General features: G+C 68.4%; 1 protein-coding gene across 1 annotated transcript; it reads right to left on the bottom strand.

The window, feature by feature from the left end:
* Positions 1-522: 522 nt before the first annotated feature.
* On the bottom strand, positions 523-21478 carry ARID3A (AT-rich interaction domain 3A). Its single transcript, XM_042794374.1, has 9 exons — positions 21374-21478; positions 17896-18860; positions 16860-17181; positions 3719-3791; positions 2490-2673; positions 2067-2314; positions 1439-1735; positions 1259-1348; positions 523-1108 (listed from the first exon to the last, which is right to left on the bottom strand). Exons 2-9 carry the CDS (start codon positions 18333-18335, stop codon positions 894-896), a joined length of 1869 nt encoding a protein of 622 aa, XP_042650308.1. The 5' UTR covers positions 18336-18860; positions 21374-21478; the 3' UTR covers positions 523-893.
* Positions 21479-21786: the final 308 nt, after the last annotated feature.

Here is a 21786-nt window from a genome sequence, read left to right as displayed (position 1 = left end):
TGGGCAATGGCTTTCGGCTCAATTTTCTCTGCTGAGAAAATAAAGCAACAGCCTGAAAGCAGCGGGTTCCCCAAGGATGTGCCGGCCAGGCAGGGGGGGCAGCAGGACGGGCAGTGGGACAGGCAGCGGGCACCCCCCCCACGGCACCCCCAAAGGTGGGCACAGACCCCCCCTGGCCCCGTACAAACCCCCAGGTGCTCAGGGTGCCCGCGGGGCTCCCAGGGGAGGGGGCAGAGCTGGACCTGGCCACCGACAACAAAAGGAGAAAGGAGGTTACGCGGCTTCCAAGCTCCCATTTCCCTGATGAACACTAATATATATCATTTGCATGTTAAAGTTCGATTCTTTTCTCTTTTCTTTTTAGAGAATAAAATAGAAGCTATTTACAACAAAACAATCAAACAACAACCTCTTAAAATCCCATATAGTGAGTGTAGTTCTCAAAATAAAGGGGGAGGGAAAAGGATCTAAATGAATAAAATATCTCCCGATTTCTAATTACTTTTTCTTATCTTTTTTTCCTTTAGAGAGTGCCGGGGGGTTTCACTAAAGCTCGCGTCGGCAGGCGTCCATGCGTCTGTCTGGAGGTAACACGAGTTAAAAAATAATAATAATAATAATAATAAATGTACAGTGCAAAGTGTGATGTGAGTGAGGTAAACGGTCCCGGACCGGCGCGGCGCAGCAGGACAGCCGGCGGCTCTGGCAAAACCCCCGGGCTAAAGCTTTTCTCCTCGCAAAGGAAAACCCAACAACACGAGAACAAGGGCAGAGCCCGGTGAGACCCCGGCCAGACCCCGGCCCCCTGCGCCCCGGCCAGGGCTGGAGGGGCGAGCTCTGCCCCCCGCCGCGGCTGCCGGAGCTGGTGAGGGGGGGCCGGGGGGCCGGGGGTGTTAAGGCGAAGCGTTGTTGGAGGTAGAGCTGGGGGGCACGGCCAGGCTGGCCGCGGCCGTGGGGGGGACACTGCCGCCACCGCTCCCCCCACTGCCACCGCTGCTCCGGCTGCCGCCCCCGCCGCCGTTGCCTTTGCTGTAGGCAGAGGAGGGGAGCGAGGAGGAGGAGGAGGAGGAGGAAGAGGAAGGGCCGGGCGTCTGGGCGAACAGCACACCTGGGGAGAGAGTAGGGGTGAGGGGGCTGAGCTGGGGGGGGTGGCACCACGGCTGAAAATGGGGCGGATGTCAGCAGGGGCTGCTGGGGACGGCAGAGGTGGAGCAGCCCCCGGCCCGTGCCGACAGCGGGGGGGGGGGGACCCCCTCACCTGTGTAGACGATACCGTTGATCTCAACCGACATGCTGATGCTGTTGGTGCCGTTGCTGCTCAGCCCGGCGGTGGAGTCCTGGCGGTTCTCTGCCGGGGAAGAGCCGCGTTACGGAGGGCGCCGGCAGCCGGGGCGGCGGGGGCTGCAGCGGGGGGGGGGGGGCCGGGGCCGGCACTGACCTGGCGAGCGGGTGCCCTGGCTGTTGATGCGGATGCTCATGGGCAGCTGGGCCGTCATGGCCAGGAGGTTCTGCTGCAGCGCCCGCTGCATCAGCCGCTGCTGCTCGTCTGTCACCAGCGCCATCTTCTTCTCCGGGGGCTCCCCCGACTCCAGCTTCTCCCGCAGCTGCTCCAGCGCCGCGGCCTGGGCCGCCGCCGCCACCTGCACCGCGGCCGCCTGGGCTGCCACCACGGGGTGACCGGCCAGCGAGACGGGGAGCCGGCTGGGCATGGAGATGGGGATGGGGGAGTCCTCCTCTGCGTGGGGAGAGCGGGCGACTCAGGGGCGGATGGGTGCCGCCACCCCGGGGTGTCCCCCGGCCCCAGCACAGCGGCTCGGGGCCCCTCCATGCCTCGTGGCTGCGCCGGCGGCTGCCCGGCACCCCCTGCCCCTCCAAGGGCCAGAGCCGGGCGACCGGAGGCAGGGTCCCCGAGATGAACCCTGAGTGCCCAGAGCCCGGGGAGGGGACGGGAGCGTGATCCCCCCCTCCCCTGCCCACGGTGCCCAGCTCTGCGCCTTCCAGGGCTGTGTCCCCGGTGCCGGGAGGGGGGGCTCAGCCCGCGACCTGGACCCCGCGGTGGCCGTTACCTTTCTTGATCTTCTGGACGGGAGCGATGGACCCGCCGTTGGTGGCGGAGGCCAGCCCCAGGGCCGGCACCGGCAGCTTGGGCGAGGAGAGGAGGCCGTGGGTGCCGCCGGGCGAGTAGGTGAAGAGGGAGCTGCCGAAGCCCTGCCGGCGGCCCTCCCGCCGGTTGCTGTCGATGGCCGCCTGCAGCTCGTTGGGGTTGCTCAGCCCTCGCTTCTCACATTCGTAGGGGTACAGGTACTTCATGTACCTGCCGGCAGAAAGGGAGGGGGGCGGTGAGAGGGATGTGGCGGCTGGGCACCCCCGTCCCTCCCGCCCTCCCCATTGTCCCTATTGTCCCGGCACCCCACCCTGGGCAGCGCTGACCCCAGTAGAGGCTTTGCCCGCCCCCCAACCCCGGCGTGGCACCCAGCCCCCCTGCTCACTGGGTGCGCAGGGTGAAGGCAGCGCTGGTGATGGAGGTGGGCAGGTTCAGTCCCTTGGTGATCTCCCGCCACAGCTTCTTGTTGATGACCTCCACCAGGCCGCCCTTCTCCGTCACCAGCGTGTACAGCATGTACAGGTCCAGCACCTGCTTGGCCATGATGGGGATCCGGTTCACGGGGGTCCCTGGGGAGCGGGGGGGGGGAGACACCAGGTCTGGCTGCTGCTTTCTCACCCCTAGGCAAAGAGGGGGGGGGAAGCCGGCGAGACCCCCACGAGGCAGCGTGGGGGGACCAGGGAGCTCCTGCTCCTCTCTTCCCATCCACCATCCCCTTCCTTCCCTCCTGGGGACCCCCCTGCCCGCTGACACCCCGCTGAGCATCAGCCCCACCAACAAAGGAAACAGAAAGTCGCAGTTTTCAGCCACAGCCCCCAAAACGGGGCCGAGCGTGGTTTCTCAGGCTGAGGTTGGCGGCACCCGGCAACACGAGTTATTTATAACGGCGGCGGCGCTTCCCGGCTGCGAGGGTCCCGCCGAGCCAGGGGCCGCATGTGTGCGGGGGGGATCCATCCCTCCAGTGACGGGGAAGGGGCTGCAGCGTCTCCTCGCCCTCGGGGGTCTCTGCCCTCCCGGTGCTGACGGGTGAGGGGGCTCAGGAGGACTCCAGCGGGACACAGCCAGCGCGGGGCCAGCGGCTCCCCGGCCCCCCCCCCGCCCCGTGCACACACACGTGCTTCCCCCAGCGCCTGCCTGACAAAAGGCTGAAGGCGCTGATGCGTCAGCATTTCCACCGCTGTTTTCCACGCAGGAACCAGACCCTCGTCCAGGCGAATGCTTTGCTTTCAGCCCTTTCACACCCCGCTCAAGCCCCCCCTGCACCCACACCCTACCAACCCGGGCAGATCCAGAAGGCAGCGAGGGGCTTCGCCCTCTGCAATAACCCAGGGAAAGGACAGCGGGGGGAGGCAAAGCCAGGGGCAACACGCCCAGGAGGGGCCAGACCCAGCGGGGAAGGGGCTGCAGCACCCGGGTGGGCTGGGCGAGGGGGGGCCGCAGGCGCCGGATCCGGCCCAGCAGGTTTGACCCCGCTTAGCAAAGAGGTTAAAAATTAACCAGTGTCCCAGCCAGAGCTGTGACCTCGGGGTTGTAATGAGGGGCGAGGAAATGAGCCCCCGGCCCCGGGAGGGTGTGGGGGGAGTGGGGCGGGTGTGTGGGGGGGTGGGGGCTCACCTCGCTTCTGCATGAAGCTGAAGAGGTCGTCCAGGAACTCCTTCCTCCTGGGGTCGCCGTCCAGCTCGTAGAGCTGCGCAACGAGAGGAGAAAAATGTTCAGAAAACCCCCCTACTTGTACCCCCCACCACCCTGAGAGCCCTGGCCCTCCCGAAGCAGCACCCTGGGGGCTTGAGCCACTCAGCCCGCAGGATGCTGAACGGCTCAGGGGGGTTCCTGCACTGGGCTGTGGGGTCCCCAGGATTCCTGCGGCTTGGGGCCATCCCCTGCCTGCCCCACTCGGAGCTTGGCCCCGACACGCTGGTGCCGGAATCGCAGCGCTGCCCCACACCTCGCCCGCGAGCCAGAGCAGCTCCCACGCTGCAAACGCCGCGCTCGGCCCCCGGCTCCTCCCGGGAGCACCCATCCCAGTTATTTTTAGCATCTGCTGTGTGCTCGGCACAGAACGGAGCAACGCTTCGGCGTGATCCATCCTCTGAACCTGCAGTGCCAGAGGGAGCCAGTGCCGGGAGCTTGTGTGCCACGGTGTGAGCTTCTGTACCACAGCACACACCCGTGTGCCACGGTGTGAGCTCATGTACCATAGTGCATGCTTGTGTGCCACAGTGCCCGCTCATGTGGCACAGTGAGAACTCGTGTGCCACTGTGGGAGCTTGTGTGCCATGGTGAGAAATCGTGTGCCATGGTGAGAACTCGTGTGCCATGGTGGGAGCTCGTGCCTGCCGTGGTGCACTCAAAGGGGGTCCCTGGGGGTACAGTCCTGGCAAATGAAGGCCATGAGGAGGTGAGGAGGGCGGCGAGCTGGACCTGCCTGGCAGAGCCTGTTCCCCTCTGGAAAGAAGCAAATCCGCCTGGCAAGGCCGGCGCTGAGCGTGGGCTGCCCCGGCGAGGCTCCGTGCCCGTCCGACGGCAGCCGTGGGGCTGGCAGCCTCTCCTCCCCAAGCATCTTCCCCCCCGCTCACCCGAGGCACGGCTGCCGGTGCAACCCGCAGCCGGGGCAGGGAGAGCCGGGCAGGACTGGGGCACGGCTGCGCCTCCAGCACCCGGTTCTGCTGGGGCAGCTTTTGTCAGTCCCTCACCCCGCGCCGGCAGCCCGGCACATTCCTGCCTGATTTATGGCGGCAGGATCTGCCGGCCTGAGCGCCCCGGCACGCAGGCACGCTCTGCCTCGCCCCGGTGCTGGCAGCCGCAGCCCCGCAGGGCTCCTGCCTGGAGGTGCTGGCTGGTGGATAATACCCCCCACGCCCCGGGGGGGGCTGTCAGAGCAGGGGCTGTGGGGGCAAGCACTGCCCAGACACCATGGGGATGGACGCCGCAGGCCTTGCCCCAGCCCCTCGGTGCTGAGCGGCTCCCGCTTTTCTCAGTGACAACTTTGAACAACTGCCAGCGGAGCCGCAGCCGCGGCGGCCGGGACGGGGCTATAAATATTCCCCCGTAACCCACCAGGCACGCACCGCGGGGCCGCCAGCCGCACAGCAGCGGATCAGCACCGTAACCGGGTCACCGGCGCGGCACCCCGGCTGGGAGCAAGGGGGTGCGAGCCCCCCTCCTCCCGCCACCCCCCAGGAAGGACCCAGATCCCGCCAGGCTGAACTCGCCCGCCGGTGCTGATCAAAGGGATCAATGGGGCTGCGTGATAAGAGGGGCAGGGCGCCGCAGGAAAGCCATAAACCCCCAGTTCCCCTGGAAACCGCCCGGCCCCCAGCAAACCCCCAGGGAAGGGCCGGGAGCCGCCATCACCACCGGCCGAGACCCCTCGAAGCCCCTTGAAGCCCCTCTACCCCCCAGCACCCTGGCAGGGGGAGGCTGGAGGGACCCCCAGGCAGGGCAGGGGTGGGACGCGACACCGCTGCGGTTTCACGGGCTGAGCCACGCCGGCTGCTCCCGCCCCGGCAAGGGATGTTGTGCCGGTGCCAATCCGGCTTCCCCCATTTCCTCGAGCGGCTCCAAAAGCATGATCCTGCGGGGTGTTGAGCCCTGCCACCTGCAGCTCCACCACCCCCCATGGTTCACTCCGAGCCCCGTTAACCCCACTAACAGGGTCCCAGGGCTCCCAAATTGTGGCAGGCCGTGGGCACGCCTGGCCAGCACCGAACGCGGAGCTGGCCTGGCACAGCACAAGGGGAGCACGAGCAGCCCGTTAACCTGTGGAGCTCCAAATGTCGATCAGCCCCTCGGGAAAACATTGGTTTGTTCAGTTTTTATCCAGCCAGCTCCTAAATAAAGCTGCTCTGCCCCGGGTGCAGGCAGGAGCTGCCGCTGTGACTGGGATGCGCTGGTTCATTTACCGCCGCGACCCCCCCCCCCCCCGGGGCTCAGTCCCGAGGGGAATGGACGCGTTTAAGAGGATGAAAGAAAATTAACCGTCAGCTGAGGAAAGCGTGCGCCGGCCGGGCTGTGGGGATTAGCGGCAGTGGGCAGGCGAGCGGCTGCACCACGGGCCGTCCTTCCATGCGCCCCAAACTGCCGCCAGCCCTGGTGGTCCCGACTCCGCCGGCCGCGGCCGCTCTCGCCCCCTGGCCGGGGGGGGGTCATCGGGGCCAGGCGGGCAGAGGGAGCCGCGTTCCCGCCCGGCACCCTGGAGGCCCCGCCGGCACACCCAGCCGCGGCTGACGGGCAAAGGACATTTCGCAAGCTGCCGCTTGCGGCTACCGGCGAGATTTCGACAGCTCCGCGGCGCTCGGCTGCTGCTCACCGGCCCCCGCCGTGGGGAGAGGGGTTCAGCCAGGCCAGGGGCCCCCTGCTCCGGGCGCTTCCCCGGCCGTGCCCACGGAGCCCCCCCGGACCCTCATCTGGCTCTGCCACCACCAGCAGATCTGCCCAGCGCGGTGTGCGACCGAGCGACATCCGCAGAGCTGCCCCGTCCCCCCTCGCCTCCTGGGCACGGGCAGAGATGGGGAAGGGGGCAGAGATGAGCGACTTCCAGCAGCCTCTCGCAGGATTTCCTTGCATTGACGGCTTCCCGGGTGTGCTGGGACGCTTTGCTGGCAGGGACGCGGCGGAGCAGCCGCGCACCCCGCCAACACCAGGAGGCTGTGCAAGCATCGTAGGAAAGCTTAGATATTGGGTCTCAAAATAAAAATTGAGGAACAGAAACACGTTCCCATTTCAGCAGCGTGCGAAACTGAGCACACAGCTGGGCTCGGCACCGACCGGCTGCTGCCGGCACCACCGGACCGAAATCAGCAGGTGCCAGTGCCGGGCTGGTGCCGGTGCCAGTGCTCTCCCCACCACGCTCAAGCACGGTTTCTGCCCGGCACAAAGCGCGGCTCCTCGCTGGGGGAGCACAGGGAGAGGCGGCGAGGCTCGGTGCAAAGGTAACGCCGGCCACCAGGCAGCAAGCCACGGGGAGAGGCTACCCTGCCGCCGCTGAGTCAATAGATTTACATTTCATAATTAGGGAGGCTGCAGGGAGGTGGAAAGGACTTAATCTGTAACGCAGCTGCCCCCAGAATATCCTCTTATCACGGGGAGGCTGCCCTGCCGACGGGTCCCCGTGGTGCGAACGCGGTGCCAGGGGATGCTGCGGTGCAGCCGACCCCAGCCTGGCCGGGGGGGGGTGGGAGATGCCCCCCACCCCGCTGAGGGCCGGGCGTCCCGACCCGACCCGACCCGCCGCCGGTGCAGCCCCTCTGAGCGCCGTCCCTCTGTCCTTGCAGCTGGGTGAGGACGAGGTGCCAGATGGCCGGTGCCAGCAGATATATAATTAAGTGGAGGAGGAATTAGGCAGGCGGCGGGGCAGGCGGCACTGACCTCGCGGCCCAGCGCCCCGGCAGGATGCTGGCCCGCTGTTTGGTGTGGATGACCAGATCAACGTTTCAAACCAGATTACGGGAAAATCCCGACCCGTTGGCTTTCAAAGGGCTGGCGGGGAGGTGGCCCCTCGGCAATGCCAGGAATGCAGGAGGGAGCCCTCAGCACGGGAGCGGTGCGTGCCAGGGGTCCGCGACCAAGATAACCCCCCCCCTCCCGGCAGCCCACCGCCCACCGGGCTGCGGGCAAGGAGGGCAATTAAAGCGGGGAGGGGAAGCGCCATTTAATGGGGCCCCAGGAGCGCAGCCGCTTATGTTGGGGTCAGGCGAGTCTCCCCGCCGGCAGGAGCCCCCCTGCCCACCCCGCCAGGCATCACAGGGACCCCCCAACCAGTGAGCTGGGGTGTGCGGGGCTGGGGCCGCAGAGGAGCCTGTGTCCCAGCATTCCGTGCCTGAGTTAAAAACAACACACGCCACCCCCCCCACCCCCCCCCCCCAGCTCGGTTCCGGGTTTTCAAGCCTCGGGGATTAATTTTCAAGTTTCTTTTCCATCACCAGGAAGTCTCGACACTCTCGGTTTTCCTCCCTTCTCTTCGAAACCAGTCTGGGACGTGCACACCGTGAGCTAGGGGGGAGGACAGAGCCCCAAGGGCCACCCTCACAGGGATGGGGAGGCTGCTGGCAGCCCCCTCAGTAGGGCCAACCACCTTCCAGGGGCTAAAAAAGCCCGAGTTTCTGTATTTAGGGAAAAAAAACACAACAAAGGCGGCCGCAGGGGAGGGCCCACCCTGGTGAGGCGCCTGCAGCAGGTAGCAGGGCAAATGTTCTCCCTGATTGATTCCAGCCCGGGCAGCATGATGGGGGGGGGCTCCTTCTCTCTTTCTTTTCTTCCTTCCTTCCTCCGAGCGGCCCCCCGGGACGTGTCCCTTTGTCCCGCTGACAGCCGAGGGGCGATGCCGGGAGGGGAGGGGAGACCGCGCACGCTAACGAGTTATTTAACGAGGCAGGCGGTGTTTCCCATCCAGCTCCCTGCCGGCGCACGCAGCCCCCTGGCCCCCCGGCCCCATGCCGATCGCGCACCAGCACCCGCAGCCGGGGCCAGAGGGGGCACTTATTCAGAAAAAGAAAGTAATCTGTAAAAACCAGAGTGAAGGGCTGGTGACGGGCCCCGAAATGAAGCGTTTCGGGTGATGCTGGTGAGGTGGTTTCCTGTAAGATGGTGGCTGAGTCAGGGCTGGGGGTGCCCGTGGCCGCGCAGCCCCTTCTCCGGGCACAGCAGTCACGGGAAGTGGGGGGCAGCGCTGGCACGGCCCCCCTGGGCATGGGGGTACGGGGTTTGCTGGGCCCGATCCCTCCCAGCGAAGGGCAAAGGCAGAGCGTGGCCCCGGCACAGATCTCACCACAGATAAAAGTGCTCAGCTTAGGGACGGGTCACCTCTCGCCGTCCCCATCCCTAATCCCCTGCGAGTCCCCCTCAAAGCACAGACCCCCTCTGAGAAGGGGCTGCTGGGGGGCAGGGACGTGCGCCCCCCCCCCCCAAATCCCCAGGTGGGCCCCCGCGCCCTCCCGGGGAGCCTCGCTGTGCAGGACACGGCCGGCCCCACTGACCGGCCCGGCGGGATTCCTGCGGCCAGGGCTGCCCGGGGCGGGGGGCCGCTTCCGCGGGGGCAGCCGGGGAGTGCTGGGCTCTGGCCGCCGCGCTTCCCGTCGGCACTATTGTTCCCGCCGGTTCCCAGCATTGTCCCCTCTCCCCACCCGAGCCCCCTCCCCGGGCTGGGGGCTGCGGGACCAGCTGGGCGGCAGATCCATCGGTGCTCCCATGGCACGGGGACAAGCCTGTTCCCAATGCCCCGCCACCACCCCAAAGGGCTGGGGGTGCCAAGGCTTCACCCAGCACCCACAAACACACCCCCACCCCACCCCAAAGTGACGCTGCGCCCACGGTCCTGTGGGAGCCCCCCCCACCAGATGTGGGGAAGGGGACAGGGATGAGCAGGAGCCCACGGCACCGCGGGCAGCGTCCCATCCCAAACCAATCCCCACGGCGGGACGGGGGGACCCACGCACTGCCCCCCCAACCCCACCACCGCTGCCGCCTCCCCGGCCGGGCTGGGGGGGGAGCAGCCGTAGGGGTGACCTGGGGGGCCAGTGTCAGCACTGACACGGCGGGTGTCACCGCGCCGAGGAGCCGGGGGGGGGACGACGACGTTGAATGGGAGAATTAGTCACCGTTTAACCTCCCTGACCCGCCATTGTCCGCGCGCCGCCGGGACACTCCGCGCGGGTCGGCGTGCCAGAGCTGTGCCGGTGCAGCGTGCCGCCAGGCCCCCAGCACGGCTGCGCCGTCGCTCCTTTTCCCCTTCCCGCAGAGGAGGAAGCGAATCCTGCTGCAGTTGCATTTCAAATGACGGTTTCGGAGGGACCTGCTGGGCGGCAGCATGCCGGGCCCTGGCTAAAATAAAAACCGGTTTGGTGTCTGAACGCCGACACGTGGTGCAGGCTGCTGAGAGGTCACCGCCAAATGGCAGCGGGACGGGGGAGCTGGGGTCTGGTGACCCGGGGGGCTCTCCTGGCCCTCGCTGTGCACATGCCAGCGAATGCCCTTGACACATGCTCGTTATCGCGCTGGGCTTTGTGCAAATATTAATTCAGCAGAGTCAGGCAGTGTTGAGAAAGCTCATCGCAGGGACCAGCGGGCGGGATGCTCCCCGTCACCGGCCGGGCAGACCGCCAAGCCGCAGCCCCCCAGCACGGACCTGGGGAGACCCCGGCCAGAGCAGCGACAGCTTTTCCCAGTGGAAAAGCAGTGCAAACCCTTGGGGCGCCCGGCGAGCCCCCGCCTTGGGCTGTGCCTCCCCGTGTGCCCCCAGACAGCCCCGGGGTGCCAGCCCACGGGGCTGCAGGTCAAGACCCCGGGCGAGGACCCAACCGAATGCGGGGGCGGCTGTGAGCGGCGGCGGCGTTGGTCCTTGCAGGCGAGCTGGGGTTTAAATTCCACCATATGTAAATGATCATCTTAGAAAGGGGATCGCTGTAAGCCAGAGCAGATGAGTCACTCGGGGCTTCCACCGCCCGGCCGGGGATTTGTCTAATTGCAAATCTGTTCCTGAAATGCGAGGTCCCACACCTCCGTCCGTCCACAGGACAGCCGCTCCGCCGTCCCCGCCAGCGGTCCCTGCGGTGGTGGGGGTCCCGGGGGGGTCCCGCCAGCCCCAGTCCTGCCAGTGGGAGCTGGAAGGGGTCCAGCAGCCACAGATGGCTTTGACAGGCAGCCAGCTGCGGGCCGTCAGCCCTGGGAACCATCACAGCAGAGCTGCTCCGGCAGCGCCGAAACCTCGCTGCTTCCTCACGCTGCCGGCGGCGGGGAGGGAGGGGGGCGGCGGGGGGGCCCTGCCACAGCACTGACGCAGCACCCGAACGATGCCAGCTCCGGCAAAGCTGCTGCCTGACCCCGCGGCGCCACAGCGGACAGCAGCACGGGGCAGCACATCACAGGCGTTCGAGTCTCTGAAAGCGAGCGCTGCTGCCCAAGCCGGGGTCTTCACTGTGGCCGTGGGCAGGCGGGGAAACTGAGGCAGGAGCCGGAAGCCCTTTGTCGAAGGGATCTGGGGCTGGTGCCTGCCTGGGTGATCCTGGCTGCCATCTGGAAAGGAGCGAGACCCCTGAGCCGGCTGCTGCTGGGGGACGGGAAAGCCCTTTCCCAAAGGACTGTTGCTACAGCAGTGATAGGGCCACCCCCTCCCTGTGGTACCTGTGGGGAACGGGGAACCCTCCCAGGGAGAAGGACCCTGGCTGCCAAGCAGCCCCTGTGCAGGGCTGATTATCAGGAGCTCCGTGCGGAGCAGGGACCCAGCACAGGCGGGTTGAGAGACCGACTGGAAGGGGGAGGGAGCAGGAGGCGAGCTGGGAGCTGCACCCCGAGCCCCTGACCCGGCTGCCTCGGTGGGCTCAGGGCCCGGCGAGCGGCTGCGCAGGCAGCAATGCCATCAGGGACGTGCCTGGGGGGAAAACGGGGGGCTCCCCCCCATCCCTAAACCACTGACCACCCCTCGCCCCGGCCCCCGATTGCGGCACGTCCGGCCGGGCCCCGGGACCGGCTGGCATTTCTCCTGCGGTTTGGGCCAGAAATAGGGCGATGGAGCAACACCGCGTCCTTGCCCAACCGCTCCGCTGCTGGGCGGCTGTTTGCTTTGCTGACAAAGGACCTGCTCTCGCCTCTGCTCTTTTTTTTTTTTTTTTTTTTTTTTTTTTTTCTCCTTTTAAATAAACCCTCATTCCTGTTAGTTCAGCTGTGCCGGAGCTGGGAGGCGGCTGCCTCCTCTGCAGCCCTTGAATCAGCCCAGGGGGCTGGGGCTCTGGGGGGCTGGGGCTGTTGGGCAGGACCAGGGCTCTTGTGGGGTGCCGGGGCTCTTGAGGGTGCCAGCTCAGGCTGGGGAGAGTCAGCCCAGCTCAAAGGGTGCTGGGGGAACGGTCCACCCAGGAGCAAACAAAATCAGCCAGGCAAAAGTGTTGGCTAGGCACCCAGTGCAAGAGGGACACATCCCCTGGCCCCCACCTCGTTAATTCTCGTGGGTCTCGTTGGTGGAAACAGCTTCACGGGGTGCCTGGGTGCTGGGACCAGCACCCCCAGCCTGCGTGGGCACCCAGGCGTCAGGCTGTGGGAGGCACACGGCGGCTAAGCCGCTCTCGCCGAGAAGTCCCTGACCCCCGGCCAGGGATCCATCGGGATTACGACTCCGGGAATGTTCTCTGAGCGCTGTGAGCCGATTACCGGGCTGGCTCCCTGGCCAGGAGCACCCTTCAGCAAACTGGATGGTGGCGTGGGGCGATGGCTGCGACCCCGGGCTGGGGAGGGGGGAGGACGCAGGAGGGTTCCACCCGCGCCTGCCCCGCTGTCCCCAGCGCCCCATCCCGCTCCGGTCCCTTCCTCGCCCCCGTTATCTGCCGCCGGCCCAGCCAGGCACCGCAATCGCCACCGGGCCGGGGGCCCCAGGGCGCTGCCCTTTATCTGTGCCCCCACCATGCTGCGGCACCGGCCAGAGCGAAACCGCCTTTGGGTTGGGGGAACGGTGGCCCCCGGCTGGGCGATGACGCTCGGGTGCCCCTTTCCCTGCACAGAGGCCCCCTCGCCCTCCCCGGGGGCGGCTCATCCGCTCGGCTGCCTAATGCAATAAAGCTCTAATCAATATTTTAAAGAAAATAAATGGGCCCTCGTTAAGAGGCCGCGGGGCCCCCGCTCCTGGCCCCGCTCCCTTGGCCAGCTTTGGTCTTTTTAAAGGAAAATAATCCACGGGAGAAAGGGGTTCAGGGCCCCGTGCCTGGGGCTCTGCTGTCTGCAGGGGCAGAGGGGATCCCCCACACCTTAGCCAGGGCCCGGGGTTTCTGCACGGGGCTCCAAGCCCTTGGGCTTCAGAGGAGAAAAGGGCTTTTCCTCAGACCCTCCAGGAAAATCCCAGCTCTACCTTCCCAGGAGCCGCCGTGGCCCTGCCATGTGCCCGGCTACGGCTGGTCCCCAGGCCTGGGTGGGCAGGATGGGGGTCCAGTTTCGCCCCCGCTGTGCCCAGTGTGCCACCCGCCGAGGTTGCAGAGTCGCTTTCGGTTTTTTTGCGGGGTTTGTCTTTTTTTTTTTTTTTTTATCCCCAACCGTTACACTTTGAAGCGCCGTATCTCAGGGGAGCGCTGCTCAGCACGAGATAAGGGCTGAGGTTTTCGCCCCCCACGTGCCACTGGCGGGTTCAGACATCCCCATTTGGGACAGTGTAAGAAACCTCCTGCCCCCCCCCAAAGCACTGGCACCCCACCGACACCCCACCGCCGGCACAAGCCTCCCCCCAACACCGCGTCGGCTTAAAACCTCCGCTGCTTCCTGCGAACGGGAGCAGAGATGGGGGGGGGGTGAAACATCAGCCTGCGGCACCCCAAAGGGGACACCCAAAACAGGGCACCCCAAAGGGAGCCCAGCGGCTGCTGCAGCCGGGGGGAGCACCGGGAGACTGATCCCCCCCCGCCGTGGGACGGGGTGACTGGGTGCACGTGCCCGAGGGAGCGCAGGAAACTCCAAAAGGGGCAGAGGCAGGAAACTCCAGCCCCGTGGGCTGCCGGCACGCCCAGGGCTCCTGCTCCCGGTATTAGTAGGGCGCAGTAATAGCGTTAACGAAACAGAAAGGTCAGGAGGGGGGCTCTCCGTGGGGCAGCAGCAGAGGTGTGTGTCCCCCCCCCGCCACCGGACATCAAAGCAGGTTTTTCCCCAGGCCGATGGCAGGAGCTCGCCGGCTGGGCATTATGCAGCAGTTTGGGGCGGCACGCAGCAGCGCCGGATTTTTGGCAGGGGGTGGTTGAGCTGCTCATGCTCCGGCAGCTCTCCGCAGCCCAGCTCCCGCCACGAGCATCACCCATGGCAAATGCCCACGGTGCGAGCCCCGGCACCCGGCTGTGGGGGCAGCTCGGACGCACCGGCATCGCCCCGGCCCCCCTGGGACCTGCTGTGCCTTTTGGGGTGAGGCTAGAGATGATCCCAGACCCAAACACGGGCGAACGTGGCCCCAGCCCAGCGGCAGTGTGGGGCGATGTGCCACCCTCCCACCGGACCCCCCTGTCCCCCGTGGGGCTACGGCAGCACCGAGATCGAAACGAAAGCGAGCCTGCCCTCGCTGCTGGCCAGTGGCGGCAGATGTGGTAGCCATTCCCCATGGGGAGCCTCTTCCCACCCCAAAACTGCCCCTGTCCCCCCGTGAGGAGCCACGGTGCCCTCAGCAGCCGCTGCCCCCCGATCTCCCCACCACGCCGGGGGCTCCTTTGTTCTGCTGCCCACGCAGGCAGCGCCCCGGGTCAACCGCCGAGCTGACCTCTGCCTGCGCGGTAGCCGTCCCTGGGGACGGGGAGGTGCCACGCGCCGGCTCCCTAACCTCCCTCACCTCCATAACTCTTCCTCGCGCCCTCCCCTTCCTCCCCCCTGAGCTGGGCCCCCTCCTCCTCCTCCTCTCCCTGGCCCCCCCGTGGTTCAACCCAGGTTTGCAGGAATCTGTCCCAGATGGGTCAATAAAACCCTGCGGCGGAGGGCAGGGGCAGCCTCCCCCTGCAGGCACGGGGCACCCGTGGGGTTTCGGTGCGGAGATGGGTGCGGGGACTGGGACAGTGGCAGCACTCGGGGAGGGAGCCCGGGCCAGGGACGCCGGGCTGAGCCGTTCACCAGCACCAGCACCTCCGGGGCTGAACCTGACCCGCAGCTGCAGGGATCCCGGCGAGCCCCGGGGCCGGACCACCAGCCCTGTGCTGCCTGGAGAAAGAAATCAGAGTCCTCCCCCAAACTAGGAGATGCTGGGGGGGTGGAGGGGAGGGGGAACCCCAGCTCAGCAGGAGGTCGCATGCTCCCTGCGAGCTTGTGGGAGAACCAAAGCGCTCGCAGTACCGGGCAGAGAGGAGCTCCTTTGCCAAAAAAAAGAGGAACCCCGAAACAGCCCATTCCTTGAGCGGCGTTTCCCCACCACAGCGGGAAGGCCCAGCACCGCCATGGCCGCGCTCACATCCCCGCCAGCTCTCTCGCACGGAGGGCGGGGGGGGACCCGGCCGCGGTGCGCCGAGGTTTTCCCTACCGCACCCCTACCCCGGCGAAGGGGCAGGGAGAGAGGTGAAGCGGCCCCCGCCACGCAGCGCCGGGGCCACGGTGGCCGCCCCACACCGGCACTCGCTGTTTACATTCCTGCTGCTCCTTCCCAGCTGGGCCGGGGCGCCCGGCGGCACGCGTTGGAGGGCGGCCAGGAGGAGCTCCCGGCCAGCGCCGCGCCGAGCAACCCCCTGGCCAAGGGCCAGCGGCCGCGATCCAAGCGCCGGCGCGCTGACGTGCCGGGGAAAGCCTCTCCCCGGCCGGGCGCTTCGCCTCCTCTCCTCCGCCCGCGGCGCGGCGGCGGCAGCCGCTTTCCTCCCACCATGAACCGCCGCGCCAGGCTCTCCCCGCAGACCCCCGGGAAGCGAAAGGGAGGGAGGGGGAAGGGGGGCTCAGCCCCTTGTGCCAGCACAGCTTTGGCGGGGAGGGGACAGAGGATGTGCTGGGACTCAGGCGGATGTCCCCAAGTGCTGCGGCGGCAGACCCGGCGGAGTCTATGGCGTGCTCCACATCGCGTTTATGGACCGCGGCACCGGCGCGGCGTGGGCCCTGCGAGCACCACCAACCACCCAGCCCCAGGATTTCCCGTTGGATCCCGAGGGCTGGGAGCGACTGCCGGGATCCCAGAGCCGGCGCGCAGGGCTGGTACGGCACCGACGCGGTGACAAACAGGAAGATCACAGCTGCGGTATTGAAAAAGCCTTTTCACAGATACGAGATCACGTCCCCGGCCCCTCACTCCCCGGTGGCAGGAAGCACAAAAAAAGAGAAACCACAAGAAGAGGAGGCGGCGTGGGTGCGGCGGCACGAGGGACGTGCGGGGCAGAAGCATCCCGCCGGGGAGGGCGGCCGCACGCTCCGTGCTTGCTCGTGCTTTCTCTGCCAGCCCCGGCGCGAGGCTGCCCGCGTCCAGATGTGCCGGCAGATCCCAGCAGCCCCTTCCCCCTTTCGGGAGGGACGCGATGGCCCCTGCCCCTTCCCCTTCGGCCCGTCGCATCCCTCCCAAAAGGCCACCGTGCCCTGGCCGCTCCATCTGGGTCCCATCTGCTGCTGCTGGCTCCCGTCCCTTCCCCCAGCCCTAAACTCAGATGTATTTAAACACACACATCAAAGGCACCGGGCAGCCCCCGGGGAGCCCCAGCTCGCAGCACATTTCCTTCTATTAGCTGAAAGCGGGGCGCAGCGAGCCCCGGCACCAGGAGAGAGCAGGAGCGTGCCTGCCCAGCCGACACGGGGAAGGCAGCGGAGGGGGCAGCCGCAGTGATTTGACCCCCGGTTTCACTCTTCAGTGGCATTTTGGCAACAGCAGAGGGGCAGCTCTGCCCCTAAGCATCCACAGGGCCGGAGCCGTCTGCTGGGCATCGCCTCTGCGGTGACAGGGAGCAAGGCCTGACCCAAAAATGGCATGGGGAGGGTGGCGAAGAGGAAAAACAAGAGTCCCTTCAGATTTGCAAGTTTGGGGTGGGTTTTTCCATCGTTTTCAGCAAGAATCTTCCCAGGTCCCTCTGGCAAACCTCACCACACTGCCCATGCCAGGGCCAGGCCACAGTACCAACTGGGACACAGGATCCCACCAGAGCCACCGACCAAAGTGACAGGGAGGGGGTGAGGCGGAGCCCGGGCACTAAAACCCCAGAGCAATCCCACGCTTTCTTAGCAGCCACAACGGCAGCTCGATCCGAGCGCAGCACTGCCGGAGGCGGCACTGCCGGAGACATCCCGCTGCGGCTCCCGAGGACACAGGGATGGGCACGGCGGGGGCACGCGCGTCTCGGCGGGTACCTACTTGCTTGAACTGCTCCTCGTAGGTCCAGTCGCCGTGGTCGGGTGCCGGTGGCGGGGGCTGCACGTGGCCCAGTCCGGAGGGGAGCCGCTCCTGCCCGCCCGGCGCCCGCGGCGGCTCGCCACGGTAGTGCTGGGGTGCTGGGGGCTTGCGGAGCAGTAAGGATCCCGCGCCCGCCCGCACCACCTCTGCTGAGCCGAGCCCTTCCTCTCCCATGTCCTCCTCTTCTTCATAGTCTTCCTCGTCCTCCTCCTCCTCTTCTTCCTCTTCCTCCTCCTCCTCGCCCAGGTCCTCTTCAAAGTCATCTTCATCCCACTTGCCCTTCCTAGAGCGTGGGGAGAGCAGCGGTTTGCTCCCGCACTAGGTGGGGGTCTGCCCCCCCCCGAGCCCTCTCCCCGGTGGCAGCCCAGCTCCCCCCCGCCCTGCCCCACAGACCAGCTCCTGGCCCTATAAGTGGGAACGTTTCCATGAGCCCCTGCCCCTGACCTCCAGGCACCCTCTCCCCGTTCCTGAGCAGCACCCAGTGCTGCACAGGCAGAACACAGAGCCTGCCCACCCCACAGGCACCCCACAGCCCACGGGGAGCCCGTCCGTGGGTGGCAGCCCCACGAGGCACCAGCACCCCAAGGCAGCAGCTCCGGTGGGGAGTTGAGCTCTGCCAGATGGCTCCAGCCCATTCCCTGCGCTGGAGAGGACACAGGCTGGGAGAAGGGCCCTGCATAATTTAAAGCCAGACCAGGATCCTCTGTCTCTGCCCCACGTGGCTCCCCGGGCAGAGATGAAATGTCACCCCACGCCAGCCCGGCACAAGGAATCACGGCCGCCGAGCCGAGCTGCTGCTCTCGGCAGCTCCAGGGCATCCCGACGGCGCTAACCCAGCTCCCCGCCCCGAGCCGCTGCACAGACCCGGCCGTCGGCGCAGCCCAGCAGCCCCTGGCAGCCTCCACCGTGGCTCCCCAGCCCCCGAGGGCTGCGACAAATCCTGCCAGAACCGGACCGAGCCCATAAGAGCTGCTACCCTGGGCAAGCGTATACTCACAGATCCTCCTCTTCCTCCTCAGAGCCCATCTCCTGCTGGTACCCGCCATCCTCCTCCTCCTCGCCGCGCTCCTCCTCCTCCTCCTCCTCCTCCTCCTCGGAGGCCTGACTCTCATCTGACAGCCCCGGGCTGGACGAGTGGCTGAGGCCGGCGGCTGCCGCCCGCATGGCAGCCAGGGCAGCCATCTGCGCCCGCTGGATGTGCGCGCTCTCGGGCTCCGCTCCTTCCTCCGAGGGTGCTGGGGCCGGATCCTGCCCGCGGCTCCGGGCCGGGGTGCTGGTGGGAGGCTGCCCCGGGGTCGGCGGGGGCTGCGCCGGGGGGGACGTGGAGCGCTGCTGCTGCTGCTGCTGCTGCTGCTCCTGCTGCCGCGCTTCCAGCGCCTGCTGCAGCCGCGCGCGCTGCTGCCGCTGCAGGTTCTCCATCACCGCCTGCAGCTTCATGGCTCTGCTGGCGGCCGGCGGGTCCCCGGCGGGGCAGGAGGCGATGCACCCGGGGGGCAGCGCCCGGGAGGCGCGGGGGGCAGCGCCCGGCAGGCTGCCGTGCTCCAGCGGGGCTGGAGGCCAAGGCTGGGCAGCGCTGGCGGCGGGGGGGGGGATGCCGAGGGCAGCGGAGGGTCCACAGCACCGTTGGGGTGTCAGGGCAGGAATCGCCGCCGGGTCAGGGCAGAAGGATGTGCCCCCCGACCCCCCTCAGCCTCGCCCCGATGTCTCCTTCTCTCGAGGGCTCCGGCAGGAGCTGCGGGCACGGGGCCGCTCGTCGGGGTCAGGGTGCTGCTGCCGGCAGGCGCTGAAACCTCCGCGGGCTCAACAGGCAGTGGCGGCAGCCCGGCGCATCGCCCCCTCCCTCGCTGACCGGGCACCTTCCAGGCGGCCGCAGCCTCGGGGTCAACGCAGCGTCCCCCCTGCTTGGGGCCACGCGTCCCTAGTCCTCGGACGGCTCAGCTTCCCGCAGGCGTGGGTGCAAACCTGCCAGGAGAAGCAGAGGAGAGGGGTCAGCGGAACTGCTGGCAGGAGCCGGCGAGCAGGAAGGAGTTAAAGACAGCGCAGGAGCCTCATTAATCTCGAGCTAATGAGATAGGGAGGCCGAGCCCTGCTGCTGGAGGGGGAAGGGGCCTGCCAGACCAGATAGCCCTGCCTGGCCCTGCAGGCAGCGGATACCGGGATACCAGCACCCGCAGATAACACCCGAAGGGAGGGCCACCCGACACATCCCCCCATGGGGGAAGGGGCACGTCCCCACCCGGGGGACACCAGGGACATGCTGCACCTGGTGAGGGGAGCACCAGGCAGGAGCAGGCAACTGCCAGGCCAGCTCTGGGCTGCGAGCGGCACCGGGGTCCGCACCGCGTGGCAGAGGGGCCCCTCGCCCAACGGGGTCCCAAAGCACGGGGGGGGGGGGGGGACACACACACACGCGTGTCCCCGTGGCAGCCTCCCGCGGGATGGGCAGGGAGGACCTCGCTCCTCAAAACTCCGGCAAACAGACCCCGCCAGCCGCCCCCCGCGCTTCTCCCCTTCCCCGGGGGGCTGCAGGGCTCCGCTCTGCTTCACCCCGCCAGCGAGCACCGGAGAAACCAGCGCATTATGGCTGGGCGCCGCGACACCCCCACCTCCCCAGCACCCCACGACACCCCCACCGCCCCAGCCTGGATTCCCCCCCGCAGCACTGAGCCCCGGTGCAGCCGGTGTGACCCTGCCTTTGCCAAAAGCAGGGAGGGAGCTCACCGTGCCAGTGCTACGTACGGGCATTGGCTCAGCCGAGCAATCACCCCATTTCGGCTGGCAGAGTGCACGCACCCCGGGACCTTCACGCAGGGCTGGCCGGGGGCCACGGGCAGCCCCCGCCGCGGCTGGCAGCACACGCAGGAGCCGGCAGCTACGGCACGATGCCGTGAATTCTGGAAAGGGGAACCCGTTTGCAGCACGGGCCGGTGCCGCTGCCGATTGGGCGGCCGGGTGGGAGCCGCTTCCCCCGCGGTGACGGCCGCATCCGCTGCCAGCCCTGCCGCGCTCAGCTCACGCTCCGAAGGTGCCGCCGCCGAGGAGAGCCAGCGCCGGGAGCGGGTCGGCCACTCGAGCGCTGCCCAGGCTCTGCCCCTGCCACAGTTTCCCCTCGTCTACCCCAGCCACCTCTGTCTCGCCTGGGCGGGGGGCTGGGGCAGGGACCCTGCCCCTTCTGCGTGGGCAGCGGTGCCCCGGAGCAGCAGCCGCCTGAACCCCAGCCCTTGCGCCCGGCGAGAGCCACGAGGAGTGAAACCGGAGTGAAACCGGAGCGAGTCTCGTCCCAGGCACGTGCTCCCCTGCCTTGCCACGAGTCGCCAGATCACTCAGTGCAGGCACTGGTGCTGCTGAGAGCCGGGAGCTGCTTCCCAGAGCACCCGGGGCTGTGGCCGTGCCGGGGCCATGCTGCCACGTCCCCGCAGGGAACCAAAGCCAGAGCTGGGGGACCGTGACACCCCAGGCCGGCGGCCGCAGTGACCTTGAACCGTGCCCCCCTTTGTCCCACACAGCCGCGGGGGACCGCAGGGGCTCGGTGTCTCCGGGGGATTGGGGACGGCGGCACGCGCGTCCCGCGGGGCAGGTGCTCGAGAGCGACAGCAGCTACGCTGGGCTAAAAATACGCGGCGGCGGGCAGGGGTGTAATGGCCAGGGCCTTTGTGCTACCGACACCGGGCCTGGCCGCAGCCGGACACCCCCCGCCTGCTGCCCCCAGACGGGCTCACGGCACCGGCCCAGAGGGGCTGCAGGAGACCAAAGGGAGGAGGAGGAGGAGGAGAGAGGGCTCCCGGGCCCCGAGGGTGCCCGTCCCTGGGGGCGGACGGGGCTGGGGATGGCAGGAGGGACCCCCGGGGAGGGCAGGGGGCTCGTCCCCGGGGCTGAGCCCCGCTCCCGACCGCACGTGGCACCGGCTGCGCCTTGCCCGGCGTCGGGGCCGGAGGCCCCCGGCTGGAACCGGGGCCGGCCCTCGCCGTCACGGGGAGCGGAGGCCGGGCCGGGCGGGCAGCTCCCCGGCGGCGCGGAGTCCCGGCCCCGGGCCTCGCCTCGGGCCGGAGCCCCGGGAGGCCGCGGGCCCGGCGCTCGCACCGTCGTCTCCCCACCGGGTGGGGCGGGGCGGGGCGCGGGGGGCTCTAACCGGCCGGGACAGTAACGCCCGCGGGGGACGGAGGGGCCGGGCCGAGAGCGGCCGCGGGGAGGGGGGGTGGGGAGGTGGGGGTGGGGGAAGCCCCGGCCAGGCGCGGGGGGGAGCGGCCGGTAACCGTCAGCGGGGGGGAGGGGGAAGCCACAATCCCGCCCAGCAACCGCCCGTGGGGGTCCCAGCCCGCCCAGGGGACGCGGACGAACCCCGACCCCCGGTCCCGGTCCCGCCCAGTCCCCGAGCGCGGTGAGGGGGACCGGAGGGGGGGAAGCGAGACACCGACCCCCAGTGCTGGCCGTGGGGGGAGCGGGGTCCCGGTGCCGGCCGACGCGCCCGCGCTTACCCGGTGCAGGCCGTGCGCCGCGAAGCCGCATAGCAGCCGCGGCCGCCCGGGGCTCGGGCTGCGGCGGGGCCGGGGCGCACTCGGTGCCCGCACGGCGGCTGCTCTCCCGGCGGGCGGGCGGTGGGGCCGAGGGCGGCACCGCCCCGCGCCGCCATTGGCCGGCAGCGCCAACCCCGCCCCGCCCCGCCCCACCATTGGCCGGCCGCGCCCGCCCCGCCCCGCCCCACCTCCCCATTGGCCCGTCGCCGCCGCCGCATGCAAATATGCCGCTCGGCGGGGCCGCGGGGCCGGCCGGGAGCGCAGCCGCAGCGCCGCCTCGCGGCCGGGTGGGGGAGCGCCACCGTGTGGAGCGCTGCCCCTTTAAGAGCCCCGTAGCAACCGAGGCGGCGCGGGGGATTTAAAGGGGCCGTGGC

This window comes from Tyto alba, unplaced genomic scaffold (genome assembly GCF_018691265.1).
Source record: "Tyto alba isolate M040663 unplaced genomic scaffold, T.alba_DEE_v4.0 Super-Scaffold_20000042, whole genome shotgun sequence".
NCBI lineage: Eukaryota > Metazoa > Chordata > Aves > Strigiformes > Tytonidae > Tyto > Tyto alba.
The sequence above is the reverse complement of the archived record's forward strand: the minus strand, read 5'-3'. Positions and strand labels throughout refer to the sequence as shown.

Excerpts from the sequence above, each read along its gene's own strand:
- ARID3A (XM_042794374.1), bottom strand. The coding sequence starts at position 18,335 with ATGAAGCTGCAGGCGGTGATGGAGAACCTGCAGCGGCAGCAGCGCGCG. Across the intron at positions 3,792-16,859 it reads ACGAGGAGCAGTTCAAGCAA|CTCTACGAGCTGGACGGCGA; the intron begins GTAGGTACCCGC and ends CTCGTTGCGCAG. Across the intron at positions 1,109-1,258 it reads CAACGGTATCGTCTACACAG|GTGTGCTGTTCGCCCAGACG; the intron begins GTGAGGGGGTCC and ends CTCTCTCCCCAG.